The 16,963-nt window shown below is 32.3% G+C and overlaps 1 protein-coding gene across 1 annotated transcript; it reads left to right on the top strand.

Annotated features, from left to right (window-relative positions):
* Positions 1-16,302: 16,302 nt before the first annotated feature.
* K441DRAFT_455880 (uncharacterized protein) lies at positions 16,303-16,719 on the top strand (the record flags this gene model as incomplete). The annotated part of the gene is made up of 1 exon (XM_067641736.1): positions 16,303-16,719. A coding segment is annotated over one exon (417 nt), but the record flags the coding sequence as incomplete, so codon positions are not given.
* Between the last annotated feature and the right edge of the window lie 244 nt (positions 16,720-16,963).

Here is a 16,963-nt window from a genome sequence, read left to right on the forward strand (position 1 = left end):
GTTTAGCGATATATAAATAAGCTTAGGACGAAGTTTCCTAATAGTATAAGACTCTTAAGACGAGATAAGAACACTAGTAAAGCCTAGTTAAACTAAGGCTAGAGCTGAGCTTAAGATAGAAGTAAGCTTAGGATTAAGAATCCTATAGAACTAAGACTTTAAGAAATGAATAAGGACCATTAACAAAATTAGAGAATCTGCGGCATAAATAGTAACTAGATTAGGAGACAGATATATAGCCCTAGAGGACTTACTAGGGGAATATAATGTTTAGCCTAAAGATCGAAATGTTAATACCAAGATTAAGAAGTAAGAAGACTTTAAAGATTTATCTATAAGATGCAAACTAAAAGAAACTATAGAAGAATTTAGGTAAAGAATTACCGCATAGCAAGAACAGAAACTAAATAAGAGATTTAGTATATTGGGGCGTATAAGGGACAGAGTATTAGTATAAAGAATTACTAATAGGCCTAGGGTAGGCATACTAAGAGCTAAGTAGCTTACTAAACTAGAAAACAAATAGGATCTAGGGATCCCTACTAGGTTTAAAGAACGACATATAAAGGGCTATTATAATGTAGTAATAAGAAGATACTTCCTTATGGATAAGCTGTATATACTCTAGCAGCTATACTAAAAGTGGTATAGGCAACGATATAATGACGAGTAGGAAGATTTCTATATGTAGTTAGATAAACGAGTTATTTAAGACCACCCGATTATAGAAAAGGCCATAACTTATATTAAAGGATCTAGAGGAATAATTAAAGGACTAGAGAAGTGAGAAATATATCTTAATACCTGCAAATAAAGTTATAATGTTTAGATTAATACGGCAAAGGTTTAAACTTAAAGATAAAGATAAGTTAAGAGTTAACCTAAAGCACCTAGCATACTATACGCTATTATAGATTGTATGCGTAGACGATATATATAAAATATATAAAAATCTAAAGAAAAAGAATTGGAAATACCCTATAAGGATATATTAGACGCTAGATAAACGATAGTATAGAAATACTAAGTATATATATGGCTAGTATCTAATAAAAGTTTAAGAGTTAGGAGACTTAATATTTTAACCAGAAAGATTCCTTACGGAAGAATGCTTAAATAAATAATAGTAGTGGGAATACCTAGAGAATATATGTTTATAGTATATTAAAGACAAAAAGCAAACTAGGTATTAGCTAAAGAGTAAGCTAAGTATACTAGGATTAAGCAGCTAATAGTTAGGAAAAGTAAAGGCCTATAGAACCAGAGGGAGCTAGTAGTAGAGCCTTAGACCCTTAAAGGAATTTAAGGATAATACCTAAATTTATAAGCTAAATGGTAAAATTAATAGTTTAAAGCGTTAATAGATAGTAGAGCAATATAAAACTATATCTTACTAGTAATAGTTAAGAGAATAGGATTACCTTATAGATAGAAGGAGTAACTTTACCTATTAGTTATAATTTTAGGAGATCTAATAGCCTATAGAGGAGGGATTATTAACCTTAAAATAGGACCTATTTAAATAACTATTAAAGGAAGACAAATTAAGATGTCTTTTAATATCCTACTGTTAGGATAGAATAAGGTAGTATTAGAAATGCCTTAGTTATAGAAATACAATCTAAAGATCAATTAGATTACAGGTTAGGTTAATATTAGAGATACTTAACGCTGTAAGATATAATAGTAAGCTAAGTTAGTATAGTACTAAGTTAGAGCGATATATAAAGAAACTAAGTAAGGCTTAAGTTATATACTAAAAAGATACCACAAGTATGGTAAAAAAACTATAGTTACTAGAAAGTAAAAAGCTATTAAAGTATATAGCATAGGACTATAAGATAGAGTTAGAACTAGGAATAAGTCTAAGGTTCTTTTTAACCTATAAGCTTACTAAAGAAGAATTAAGAGCACTTAAAGAGTTTATCCAGAAAAACTTATAAAAGGGGTATATTAGACTATCGCAATTATTAGTAGGTTATCTAGTACTATTTATACTAAAGAAGAACGGAAAACTTAGGTTATGCATTAACTACAGATAGTTAAACAGCATTACTTAAAAGGATAGGTATTCTTTACCCTTAATTAGCGAAATCTAAGATAGAATAGGCAATGCGTAAATCTTTATAAAGATAGATCTAAGATAGGCGTACTATTAGATTAGGATTAAGGAAGGTAACGAATAAAAGGCAGCCTTTAGGTTAAAGGAAGGACTGTATAAGCTATTAGTTATATAATTTAGGTTTATAAACGTACTAGCAACGTTCTAAAAGCGTATTAACAATATATTAGAAGAACACTTAGATAAATTTGTTATAGTATACCTCGATAATATTATTATCTACTTAATAACTAAAGAAAAACACGGGGAATACGTTAAATAAGTCTTAAAGAGACTATAAGAAGAATAGATACTAGTAGTAATTAAAAAATGCGAGTTCTTTACTAGGAAGACCGATTTTATTAGATTTATTATTAAACTAAGCTAACTTAGTATAGATCTAAAAAAGATCGAGGCTATAGTAAATTGGTAAGAACTAGAGAACGTAACGCAGTTAAGATTATTTTTAGGGTTTTGTAATTACTATAAAAGGTTTATAGCGTAATAGTTAAAGAATATTAAACCATTTATGTGGTTAATAAAGAAAGAGGAACTATAGGTATAGGGAAAAGAATAGTAGGAATTGTTTAAAAGGATTAAAGATTTATTTACCTAGGAACTAGTTCTTAAGATTTATTAACTAAAATTAGAAACGGTTATAAAAACGGATGTATTAGACTTTATACTAGGGGCATACTTTATATAGAAATATTAAGATAGATAGCACCTAATAGTATACTATAGTCGGAAGATAATACTATTAGAGTTAAACTATAACATCTATAATAAGGAGTTATTAGGTATAGTTACAGCACTAAAGAAATAAAGAGCATTCTTATAAGTTATAGAAAAACTATTTATAGTTAAAACGGATTATAAGAACTTAACGAGATTCTTAATAATAAAAGAACTTAACTAAAGGTAGGTTAGATAGGTAGAAATACTTACAGAATACTATTTTAAGATTTAGTATACTAAAGGCACGGATAATATACGAGCAGACGCTCTAAGTTAAAAAGCTAAACTATAGAATAATAAAAAGCCATTAGGAGCTTTACTGCGAAAAGATATAGACGGATTAATTAGGTATAATTATCTAAAAATTATAGTAACTTAAGAGGGTAATGAACCGGAAAGAGTTTATAAGTCACTAGTAAGCTTTTAGGTATAAAGAATTTTAAAAATATAGCTAAAAGATCTGTAAACGGATATATATAAGAACTAAGAAGTAAAGTATATCCTAAGAAGCATAGCAGAGCAATTTATAGAAGATTTCTATGAGGGAATAACTTAAGAATATAATAGGGCCATAGGCTTAGTATTAAGACTCTAAAAGGAGTATATTATTAATAGAATCTAAAATATTATAAGAAAAATTATAAAAGAGTATCTAGATTACTAAAGAAATAAACTAATAAGGCATAAGCTATATAGAGGGCTATAACCTATTAAAATACTAGAGAGACTATAGGAGGTTATATTATAGGACTTTATTATTAAGTTACTAAAATTAANAGANCCTATTACNNGANNAGATTATAANNNNATCTTAGNAATAGTAGATAAGCTTATAAAGTAGGGATACTTTATAGCGTATACAGAAGAGATATTAGCAGAAAATATTGCTAGAATCTATATTAAAGAAGTATTTATAAGATATAGAGCACTAAGTAAGATTATATCGGATAGAGATCTAAGATTTATAGTAGTATTTTAGGAAGTATTCTTAGTAGAGTAAGGAGTTAGAGCAGTAACTTCTATTATATATTATTTGCAAACAGACGGTTAAACGGAAAGACTAAATTAGATACTAGAACAGTATTTAAGGTACTATATTAATTACGCATAGAATAATTAGGTATCGCTATTACTAGTTATATAGTTTATATATAATATAACATCTTAAGAAGGAATAGGTATATTACTATTTAAGGCAAATTATGGATATAAGCTAAGGACATTATTATTACTATAATAAGTAAAGAAAACGAGTAGTATAGCTAAGGAAAGAATAAAGACGTTAATAAATCTTTATATAGACCTTATAGAATTAGTAAAGAAAGTATAAAAGAGAATAAAAAGGTANTATAATGCTAAGAGATCTAAGGGACTAGATCTTAAGGAGGGAGATAAAGTATAGCTACTATACAAAAATTTTAAGAGTTAATAACTAAGTAAGAAGTTAGACTATGTTAGACTAGGACCTTTTAAAATTAAGTAGAGGATTTTATTAGTTATATTTAAGTTAAACCTACTAGTTAAGATAAAGATCTACCCTATATAGTATATTGTAATGCTAGAACCGGTATACGGGAATGTTAAACTACTAGTTTATAAAGTAGATATGTATAAAGGATAAGAAGAAGATAAATAGTAAGTTTTAAAGATTGTTAGTTATAAGGACATTAATAATAAAACATGGTATAAAGTTAAGTGGATAGGCTATACTAAGACTACCTAGGAACTACTAGAAATTTAAAAAAAAAATGCTATAAGAAAGGTATAGGAGTATTAGGAGAAATTAGGTCAGGTAGAATTAATAAAAAAGGATTATTAAAGAATAAGTTACCTAAGGGGGATCTAAGAAGAGCAGTTGCCGAACTACTTAAATCTGTTTTCTTCTCTATTAGGGAAGAATCCGTTTTTTTATTACTAAGTTTCTATAAACCTTATTCTATAAGCTTCTACTTCTTAAAACGGACCTTTTTATAAACCTTCTTAAGACGGATTAACCGAGCGAACGTAGTAAGATAAGATTTAAGGGCCTATTACTAAGTATTAGTAGCCTTCTATTTAGTATTATAAGAGTAATATAACTCCGCTAGAGTAATAGATAGTTTATTATCTAGCTATATAGTAGTAAATTAAATATAAAACCCTAAGATAAATTAATTAAGGAACTAGACGACTATTAAAAGTAATAGGTTGTATATATTTAGTATTAGAAATAGAGCGAATATTATAGGATAAATAAATATTCGCTTTAGTATACTTTAAGTAAAATAATAGTTATTATAAAGATAGGTTCGCTAACGTAATATAAACTAATCCTTTTTTTAAACAGCGAGAATATGGAGATAGTATAATCTCACTAAGAGATAATATCGTAGCAATAGTGCGAGTATGACGGACGGTTAAAGAAGAAGAAATTGCTTTAGGTATAATAAGTAACAATATTAACTAAATTAATTAGACGGATATTATACCTCTAGTAAACAACTTAGAGATATTAGGAATCTTTAAGGATANAGATAAAGAGAAGGGAGATAGTATTACGGACGCTTTAAGAACAATATTATAACTACTTAGGGAAGAGTTGGAAGAAGTTAGTTAGCTAATATAAGTATAGTCTAGAATAGAGCCGATAGAGCTATATAACAAAGAATAGTAACTAAGGTTATATAATGTAATCTATATAATTTATAAGATCTATATAATCCGTAATAGAGTAAATAAAGTACACGTATATTATATATAAGGAGGATTTTATAGGAGTACGGTTATATATTTAAAGACCCTTAGTCCCTACCTAGATAGTTCCTTCCTTATAGTAATTCTTAGAATATAATTAGAGTTAATTTATTAGGCAACTACTCCACTAGTTATTATTACGTTATTAACTTTAATTTATATTACCTATATACCTAGCCTATTAACGAGCTTACCTTAATACCTTCTATAAGGTTCCGTTACAATTTACCTACTATTTTATTAACCTTTAGGCTTTTTCTAAGTTCTTATAGGCTACCATCCAGGCCTCTTCTAAGCGTTTGGTATACTGCTAGGCCTTACTATAGAATAGCCTCTCGCGTATAGTCTAGGGTTCTTCTAGTCTTTTTTAGTTAAAGCTTATATAGGGTAAGTAGCCCATTTCTAGCTAAATAGGGGTAAACCCTATAGAGTTATAGAGTAGGGTCGCTTGGGTATAGTCTATTAGGGGGAGTAGTTTAGACTAGTTGTTCTAAAAGTAGTTAATAAAGGGCTGAAGTCTTTGGTCTATATACTAATTTATAATCTCTATCTAACTGTCTATCTGAGGGTAATACGCTATAAAGAGCTTTAGCTTAATGCCTAGAATCTAGGTAAACTCGTTCTAGAAGGCTAATATAAACTGCGGCCCGCGATTAGATATAATAGTATTTAGTAGTTTATAAATTCAATAGACGTAATAGATATATAGCCGAGCGGCCTTTTTAGCATTAATATTCCTATAGCAGGGGATTAAAAATAGGCGCTTGCCAAAGCAGATAACTAGGATTATAACTATATTATATCTGTTACGGTCTATAGGTAGTTTATAAAAGTCTATAGAGATATATTACTAGGGGCGCTCTAGTATCGGAAGCGGTTTTAGTAATTCTAGGGTCTTATCTTATAGGATTATAGCTTTTTAGTAGTCGTCGCAGTTCCATATATATTAATTAATATCTATAGCTATCCTAGGCTAGTAGTAGCGGCCGCTAATAATTTTACGAGTCTTGTTTTTACTAGGGTATACTGTAGAGACTTAGCAATAGGCTTCGCGAATTAGTTTAGTCTATAGATTATTAATATTGGGGACTATAAGCCGCTTTTAATATAGGAGCAATCCTTCCTCTATTTTAAAATTGGGGTCTCCTCCCATAGCTTAATCGCGGAGGGCCTTTAAGGCATTAGCCGTGCGGTTTGCAGTTAGGAGGCGGTTAATTAGCCCTATTAGTTCGTCTAAGGACTCCTCTATTAGTGCTAGCTTGTTTTACTAGGAGTCTAGCTCCTTAAGGATCCGTAGATTAAGCTGTTTGGGATAAAGGAGCGCGCGCGTTCAGTATTAGGTCTTTAGCTCTTCCTAAGGTCCTACGTCTTATTCTCTTTTAGTTAGGGTATTAGTTTTAGAGTTTTACTTACTAGAACGATATATAATTATAAAGAAGAATTAGAAGAGTACTTTAGCCTACTAGGCTTGCTGTTTAGTAAGCTGCTTTGTAGTTATAAAGTACTCTAGGGCCTTATAATTTATATATATCTTAATCCGGGAGTTTATACCTTTAAGCTCCGCACGCTATTAGGATAGCAATTAAATAATAGCTAGCATTTCTTTATTATATTTTATAGTTATACTTAGCTAGGTTTATTGTTTTTAAAAAGAAGGTAATAGGGTACTATTCGCCGTCCTAATGTAGCTGTAATAGGATTCCTATTATAACTCTATTAGAAGCGTCCGTTTCTAATATTAATTTAAGGTCTAGGTTATAGTAATAAAAAATTAGAGAAGAGATAAGCCGCTCTTTTAACTCTTTAAAGGCTTCTATATAGTTACTATTAAAGATAAAGGGCGTGTCTTTCCAGGTAAGTCGTATAAGAGGCTTAGCTATAACTCCGTAGTTATAGATAAACTAGTAATAGAAGTTATAAAAACTAAGGAAGGACTAGATCCCTTTTACGGTATAAGGGGGTTTCTAGTTACAGATTACTTTAACCTTCTTAAGATTAACTTTAATTCCTTCTATAGTAATAATAAACCTAAGTTACTTTATACGTTTTACTCTAAATTTGCATTTCTTAATATTAACTTATAAGCCTATGTTCCGTAGTCTCTTTAAGACCTTTTTTATATAAACTTTATGCTTAAGTTCGTCGTCTAAGTATATAAGGATGTTGTTCAGGTATGCTGTGCAGAATTCATTAAGGTAGTTAAAAAGGACATTGTTTATATACCTTTGGTATATAGCTGGCCTATTTAATAGTTTAAAAGGAAGGACTTTATATCTATAGGACCCGTAATAAATACGGAATGTTATTAAATCTTTAAATATAGGGTCTATCCTAATTTGATAAAAAGCTTGGCGGATATTAAGTTTGGTAAAGATCTTTACCTAGCTTAGATGTGTAAGGGTCTCGTTAATTAAAGGAATAAAATACTAATCCTTTTAAGTAATAGCGTTTAGCTTTTAATAGTTAATACAGAAACAAAGGCCTCTATTAGGCGTTTTTATAAATAGGATAGGGGAAGTAAAAGGGGCTTAGCTTGGCTCGATAAACCCTTTATTAAGGTTCTTAATTAAGTACTACTTTATTACTTTTAGCTTATCCATTAATTATTAGTATAGAGGGCTATATCCTAGCGAGTTATTGGCTTCTAATTAAATCTTATAATTGTATATCCGGTAAGAAGGTAACTTATCTAAAGCCGCTCTTAAGAATACATTCTTATATCCCATATAAACAGTAGGGAGGAGGCGTTTAACTAGTTCCTTATTAGTTTCCTTAGCTACCTTTTCTTCCCTCTTGTTAATAATCTGCTTAATTTTATATAAGCTAGTTATAAAAACCTCGTTATCCCTCCTATATATATTAAAGTGGAATGCTATAGCGCTAATTACCGCGATATTTATTATAGGGGGGTTATATAATAATGGGGGTGTATAGGACCTTAGGGGCTTCCGGGGTAAAGGCGTTATTATTACTCCTTTTAGCTCCTATTGCATCTTTTAGAGGTTATCTCTTATGTCCTATTGGTATGTTCTCTTCTATATTAGTTAGATCTACGTAATTTAGACATTGTCTACGTCGCTATCTATCCTACTACCGTACGTAGAGTCTCTATTAACTGTAGCGCTCTAGGGGAGTATCTTTATTAGTATAAAAGAGTTCCTTCCGGCCTCGCGACGGGCATCTTCTTAGGTAAAGGCTAGGTCGCGGTCCCTAACATCCTACTAATAGGTAGGGTTAGCCCTTGCGGCTAGTGTTTTATAATCAGTTCGGATTTCCTTAATAAAGAAAGGTAATTTTAGTCTATCCTCTGGCTAGACAAATTATCTTTATTATATATTTAGCTAAATATTAAAATAGGATATCTATTTTCGGCTAAGGATTATATTATAGGACCCTAGGTCTAGGATGTAAAAGGGAATACCATACTAGCGTTATCTGTTAAAAGCGATATGCAACTTTAGGACGTAGGTAACTGGCTTACTAGCCTAACCGTTATATCCTCTTACTTAGACAGGCTTCTCTAGTCTAGTGGCTTTTATATTTAGAAACTTAGCAACATTATTTATATAGGCAGTATTTATAAAGGCAAAACTATTTGCTTTAGTATTAATAAGGGCGGTTATATTAACACTATATCCATTTTAAGATACTGTATATAGAACCGTAAAGTGTTTTCCACCTATTAACTAACTTAAATTAATCTCTTTAAGATTAATAGGATACCCTAGGGGGGAGTCTTTCCCTAAAGTTCTTCTTATCCTGACTTGTTAGACGTCTCTTCTTCCTCTATCTCCTTAATATCGTCTATATCCTTTAGCTCTAAGCAAGATAAGGTAAAGTAACTATCCTTATCGTAGTTATAGTATATAACCGTGGTAGGGTTAATTAGGGTATTGCGGCGATTACTAGTTAAGGGCGTAGTACGTAATAGGTTAGGCGAGGCTCGCGGATGCGTAGTAGTAAACGCTTTTAGAGTAGAGACTATTATAACTTGTCTTCCTACTCTAGCTCCTATAGGTATAGTTAATAGGTTTTAGGGCTGCTTCTGCTAATTAGGGTAGGCGTTAATTCGCTTTAGTTCTAAATCTAATAATAGGCAACAAGCCGTAAGTCTTTTATAGTTTGGCAAATCGTCTAAGGTTACTATAATCTTTTCTTATAGCCTAATTATTAGTTTATTATATAGGTCTAATTAGTAATTTTTAAGAGGGACTTAGCCTTCTTCTATAAAGTATAGGAATTAAGTTTGGAATTTAGCAAAGGGTTAGTTTAGTTTTATTATTAGGTAATTATAGTTATACTAGGCATCCTATACTTTGTTTAGGTTAACGTAGATAGTAGCTAGGTACTATATTATCTTATTAATAAATATAAATCGGACAGGGGATTTGTCCTTAAACTTGGTTTAAAGGTGCCGTTAGGCGTCCCTAGTAGTTTAACCAAAGAGGTAGAGCATTTTAGCTTCTTTAGAAAGGAAATAGTTATAGTTAATACGGAGCTTTCCTCGTACTTAAATCCTCCAATTCTTAAAGGTAGGGTCTATCCTGTTAGATAGTAGTAGGAGGTTAGAAAGCTTAACGGACTTTAATTACTTTGTTATTATATCCGTACTCCCTAGTATATTATACTTAGTAGAGTAAATAGGTTGGCTAGGGCTTTAAGAAGGGGAAGCTGGGCTATTTTATAAAGCCGCGAGGCTTTCTAGAATCTCTTATAGAGTCTCTTATATATTTCTTACCTCTAGATAATTAGCTTCCTAGTTAGCTACAAGGGCGCGAATTTACTTGCGTACGTCTATAACGTTATTATTATCTTTAATTTCTAATCCTAATTGGATCTTAGGTTTCTCTTAGGTAGAGGCAGCTCTCTTAAATAAGCTAGCTTTAGGCGCCACTATTAGCTTTCTAGGGTTTATCGGTATTATACGCTTTGGTTTTAATTCTGAGGGTATAGGTCTAGTCCTATTTAGCTTATAAGGTAGGATATTATCTAGGCCTTCCCAGGCAATATAGAGTTGTTTTAGTGTCTAAGTATAGCGCGTTAACACGTCGTTGTAGATGAAGTTTCTTTTAGGGTAGGATATTATTAAGGCCTTCCCAGGCAATGTAGGGTAAGCTTAGTATAATATTACGGCTTGTATAAATGCCTCTAAACTAAAGCTTATAGAATACTATATTACGAAGATACTAAGCTAAGGAGAAGAGGAGAGGTATATATAGGAGGTAGAGGCGTAATATATACGCGTTATAACGCCAAGTCCTTAGCCGAACCCCTGACTAGTCTCTCTGTCCAGGTTACGCGTTACGGTGCCGTAATATATATAAAATGTTAAATAAATATTTAACGTATTAGGAGAGTTCCCTTTACTAATAATAGGGGATAGTAAATTATTTCCTAAAAGATATTTTGTTAATGCTAATAATGGTAGAGTTATATAATTCTAAGGCATCTTAAATATACTAAAGTATTATACAATTACTCTTTATACTAGATTCTATTAATTTAGGAAATGTATTTTATCTACTAGGCTTTATATAGTGGTGTATTTATAAGGTTAGTTTTATTAGTCTACTTAATTAGTTAGCAAATTGTTAGTAGAGAATATAGTAAGACTTATAAAGTAATTAACCGAGAATCTAGTTAGTAGCCCTTATCTAAAAAGTATAATTATATTCTTCTACTTTATAGCAATCCCTTTTAATATATTAGGAGGCGTATTTCGTTACTAAGCCTCTTAACGTAAGTATAACTTTATAAAATTTTAGATAAGATTGATTAGCTAATTAAGGTATACTATTTATAAGATCCCTATTTATTCTATTAGATACTAAAATAGGATTAGATAATAGACTAACAAAATAAATAAAAAGCGATAAAGAATAATAAGATTAGCGCGTAATAATTAATAAAAGGTTCCATATATAAGGAACGTATAGTTCTAAATTTACTAGTTATATACCTTTTTATAGGTACTAGAAGGTTAGTATAGGATTCTCGTATAGGTAAGGCGACTTACCTAGCGGTACCTCTTAATTGGATGCTATACGCCATATATAAGGGCTACGTGATTTTTAAAATACTTAAGTTATTTAATCTACTCTAAGCAATAAGGATGCTTATAGTAGAACCCCTACCTAAACACTTCTTCTATAACGTAATTATTAAGATACTTTTATAGTATATCCTTCTTTATAAATAGGCGGGTCTGCCTTAACGTTAAGAGTTAGTTATTATTAATGCAGATAAGGTAAATAAGATTAGTAAACGTTATAAAATACGGCAGCTATATTATCTTAACACCCTCTTTCTTAATTGGGATTGCGCTCTGCGTTTTATCCGGGTTTTTTTTAAAAAGGCGAGTCTAAGCTAATCTATTCTTTCTACCGCTTTGCCTATTAATAGGTACTAGTATTAGCGTTACTTACACCTCTTTTTACACCTATTATACTTTAGTCTACTTTAAACCTAAGTTAAAATCTAATAGCCTTATTTAGGATCCTATTCTGCTAACTCTTTTATTAATTATAATACTTAATAAGATTGCGGATAAACTTTATATGGAGTTTTATAGCGTGTCCTTCTTTAAGCTTATTTAGCGGCTAAGATAGTAGTTTAGCAATAGCAGTATGTTTGTAAAATTTATACTATATAGCTAAACGGGTGGGAATTTCCGTCCTAACGCTACTCCTAAGTTATCTTTTAATATTATAATCGTTAATGGCGTTATAAAAATCAAGAATAACCTAGTCCTCTTTTTATTTGCGTAGGACGTTTATAATACTATAAAGTTTACGTCTGGCTTTATTATAACAGTTATATAGTTTTGTTCCCTTTATAGTATTAATAGGGTAATATCCCCGGCTTTTAATCTTTTGCTTATATCGCTCTTGTTTCTTATAAAGCTATAAAATATTAAGGTGTTAATTAAGTTCTAGCTAGAATTTAAGCTTTTACTTATTAGTTAGACCTATAGGGGCCTACTTATCCCTTAAAATCCCTATCTATATAGTATATTAGATAAGGTCGTCCTATAATAGAGTCCTAAAGTAAATTAACTATAAATCGCGCTTAATTAAATTAGGTAAATAAAACCGTTAGTAGGTATTGCCGTAATAACCTATTATCTAATTTTGCTTTTTTAGAGTAAGGGCGCCTAAAAAACTTAGTTAATATATGCACTTATATTAAATTAGACACTTACTATTTAATTTCCTTTTAGATACTCGTTATAACTAGTAAAGTTTAAGCAATTATTTAAACTTAGCTACTCGGCCTAACTATATATAGTAATCGTGGCATTTCTAGTAAGGGAATGCTTTAGTATTTAATACTCCCCTATAACTAGCTATTATCTTAATATCTTAAAAAATAGGTTGTTTCTCTGTCTCCTTCTTAAACTTTACTTTAAGATACTCTTTTTTTACTAGGATTTCGAGTCTAAAAATCTCTTCTAGTAAAGTGTAATGGCGTTAAAATATATTATTTGCGATGGCAAGGCTTATAAGATGGGATAGGATATAAAAAGCTAGGATATTTTTAAGACGGAAAATGAACCTTTTACTATAGGTCTATTAGCACCATTTACGCCGTCTTTAATTAACGTCGCTATATACTATCTACCTATGCCTTTAGAATTCTTAATATATATAAGACTTATAAGGGCAATAGTTATAGTTTAATTAAAGTTTTTTACATCGCGAACTTTTAGGATTATGATATATTTATATAAAAGCGCTTTATTAGAGCCTCTTACGCTTAAACTTTTAATAAGAGCTTAGGGTCTTGTTGCCGTAGTACTAAAGAGAAAGAGGATTACTTCTATCTGCACTTAAAAACAACTATAGTAAGGCTTCGCGTCTATTATTTAATGGGCATTAATAATTATATATAAGTCCTATATATATATTATATCCTTTTCTTTCTTTAACGTATCCAGCTTATATATTAGCGTTAAGTAGGTTAGGATCTACTGTAATAAATTAGCTAGGATTTTTTTTTAAAAAAATTAAAGATTATCTATATCTTGTATATTAAGTTTTGCGCCATTGTTTATACTATAGCCTACTATATCTATAAATTTGTATAGTATTCGTCTCTAATACGCCTAGATTATACTTTCCTTTTTAATTTAAGAATTCTTTACGCGTTATTTGAGGTATATTTTAAATATATCGGCTATATATTAATAAAGGGCCTCGGTTAAGTTAGACTTAACTTTTAGGTAGAACCTAAATATAAATCGTTAGTATTATAGGGTAAATTTTAGTTTAAATATAAACGAACTTTTCCTAATTCTAGAACTTATGCTTAACAAGAGAAGTAAACCAGGGCTTTATTTTAACTTTGCCCTTTCTTAGTCCTTATAATACGCAATCCTCTTCTATAAATATTCCTCCTTAAAATTAGCGTCTTCCCTAGCTCTAAAGTTAGAGCTTAAATTTAAGTTTAAAGCTGGCTTAGAATAAAACGGCTTGTCTAGTTTGGAGTCTAAGCTAAAGGCTAGATCTATATTTTTCTATTTTTTACTTTAAGAGGGTATAGTGGTTAAACGCGTAGTATTTTAGTGCTTTAGTAGCTGCTAGTTGCATATATATAGAAGCTAGCTTAAAAGCAACTGCTGTTAATGGGAACGCTAAAAAAGGCTTTATAGGAGATTGGCGTTCTTAAGAGCGAGATAGGGTAAAAAAACCTTATAGGTAGAAACCTAGAAATTAAGTATTAGAAGTAAATGATATAATAGTAAGGGAAAATGCATATATAGCTACTGTGGGAAAGGGGTTAAAGGAGTATAGTGTAGAAGGGAGGTTTTGTTATATAAGGGTAGTGCTTTTAATAGAGGATAAGGATAAAAGTAGGCGGTGGATGTTTATAGCTTCTTAAATAACGTTAGCTGCCGAGGGACGTTTAGGGAGCTTTAAGAGGTACGTTATAGGGTTGCACGCGCGATTCTAGGTTTAGTGGGTGAGTAAGGGAGACCCTGCCGTCCTTAGTATGCTTAGTATATTATAAAAGCGGCGATAGATATAGGTTTAAGTGAGGAGAAACTGCCTCCTAAAACGGGGGGGGAACCTCTAAATCTGGCTGTGTTTTCCCCAATAACAAGATTCTAAGAGTTATATTATAAGTTTAGAATATAGAAATGTAGGAACGTAGAAATATAGGACGTATTAATATACTAACGTACTAACGTACTTAGTATATTTCTTTGGCGTAGTATTATATACTTAAAGGACTATAGTCCCTACCTAGATAGTTCTCTTCTTTATAATAAATCTTAGAATATAATCAGAGTTAATTTATTAGGCAACTACTCTACCAGTTATGTTTATATTGTTGACTATTCTATACCTATATACCCAGCCTATTAATAAGTCTACTGTAGTATTTCCTATAAGGCTTTATTATAAAAATTACTTTTAGCGCTTAATCTTCTAATTAGCCTATGTGGGGCTAAAGGGTTTTTGGCTACTTTTTAGTAGTATTGCGGCCATTATAGAGGGTATTTATATTTTCCTTAGCGTTGCTAGTAACTATTAGTATATAAGAGTCTTTAAGCTCCTAGCGCATCTAAGTATTAGGGCTTATTTAGCTATCTTACCTAAAGGTTTATATTGTCGCAATTTCTTACTATTAAAGGGACCTTTTTACCTTAGCGCGACGGCTTTCTATAAGGTATTTATAGAGTTTCTATTTAGGTTATCTCGAGATTTTTAAGGGAGGATAGTAGATATAAATAAAGATATAAAAAATAATCTAGTTTTTAAGCTAGCTGCCCTTTTTAATAGAGTAGAAAGGATTTAAATATAAGGGAACTTTATAGACAAGGGGCTATAAGGACACGATTATAGAATAGGATAGATTGGTAAGAGAGACAAATCCTTAAGGAGGTAAGACCTCTAGGATTGTGGAGACTATATACTACGGGTATGTGCCAGAGGCACGTAACCGATGGACGTCTGGGGGTTACCCTAAGGGCAACCCGAGGTGACCGCAATAATATCCCTTATACATATATATAGAACTATAGCGCCATAGCTTAGAGGCTGCATGCATAGTATTGTACGTAGTACAATACAATAGACATTAAAAAAAAGATTCTATTGTTAATGTTTTGGTATTCACGTACGGGCCCTATTTAAAGGAGCACCTCAACGGCGCATGGGATAACTATATTAGTACGCGATTGGGGCCATACAAAACTGGGCTAGCAGCCGCAAATCCTACCCATATACTGTTCTAATATAGTGCTACCTACCTAGCCTACCTATATAGTAGTAGGAATTCGTATTTATTCATATGGTTAATACTACGGCCTATAAGCTATTTAATAAGGCGCCTATTATTAGCGACTTGGTCAATCAAGGCACGAGCATGGCAAGAAGGATGCATGCAAACCTGTACGATTGGATTGTCTATTAACGAAGATCCAAAGCTAGAGAAAAGGAAAGGAGAAAATGACAGGCAGCGCCACTCGGAGTTTTATACAATCTTCTAGTCACGTGACTACAGCTGTCTGCCAAGTTCTGCCAAGTTCTGCCGTTTTCTGCCAGTGCCGTAACACCACAGCGCGCGTCTCCTGCTCAGCTCCCTCGTAGCTAATTCGCTCTTTCTGCGACTTACGTCAACGCATTGCCTCGCTACAGCTCGACCACCATCACCTCATCTTCCAAAGCTTTCGGTCCCGAATGGCCAAGAAGGGTCTCCTGGAAGCCATCGGCGTCGGCGCTGCCTTAAGCGCAGTCGCTGGAGCATACAAGTTTTCCGAATTCGCTGTTCGTGCTAAAAAGCTCCACGAAGTCGCGTCTGAGAACGAAGTTTTCGTCCGCCTAGTCCGGCATGTCCAGATCGACCTTGCGGAAACGGAGCGCTTACTCTACCTTCCATCCGTCAAATTCGCCCTCTCCAACAGTCCAGACAAGCTAGCTTGGATCAGAAGAACCATCTCCGACACGAAGAATGCGCTCTATCAGATCAGCCGTTATACTGGGGGAGTGAGTGGGGACCTCGAGCATGGGCATCATGTCGGAATCAGGCATAGGTTTCGGTGGGTCCTGAACGACTACGAAAAATTGGTGCACCGGAGGATGGAGCTCGCCATGTGCCATCAGAGCCTCACACAAGTCCTCGGTTTTCTGTCCACACTGGAACCTTTGGCATGCTGTGAAGAATCTCTAGCAATGGAAACACCGCGCCAGACACCGGAGAATATCGTAGACTATAATAGCTTCGAGAGCTCTAGGAAGAGGCAAGGCGGTCTTCGGGAGGAGAAATACGAGGCAGAAGTAAGCTGGAATAGCTAAAATATTGTCTGGCTTTGCCTTGGTCGTCTACGAGTTGCTGACTTAATTTATCTAGGTATGGCGCGAGGACAGAAGCTTCGACCTACCAAAT

This window comes from Cenococcum geophilum (genome assembly GCF_001692895.1).
Source record: "Cenococcum geophilum 1.58 unplaced genomic scaffold K441scaffold_41, whole genome shotgun sequence".
In the NCBI taxonomy this organism is placed as follows: domain Eukaryota; kingdom Fungi; phylum Ascomycota; class Dothideomycetes; order Gloniales; family Gloniaceae; genus Cenococcum; species Cenococcum geophilum.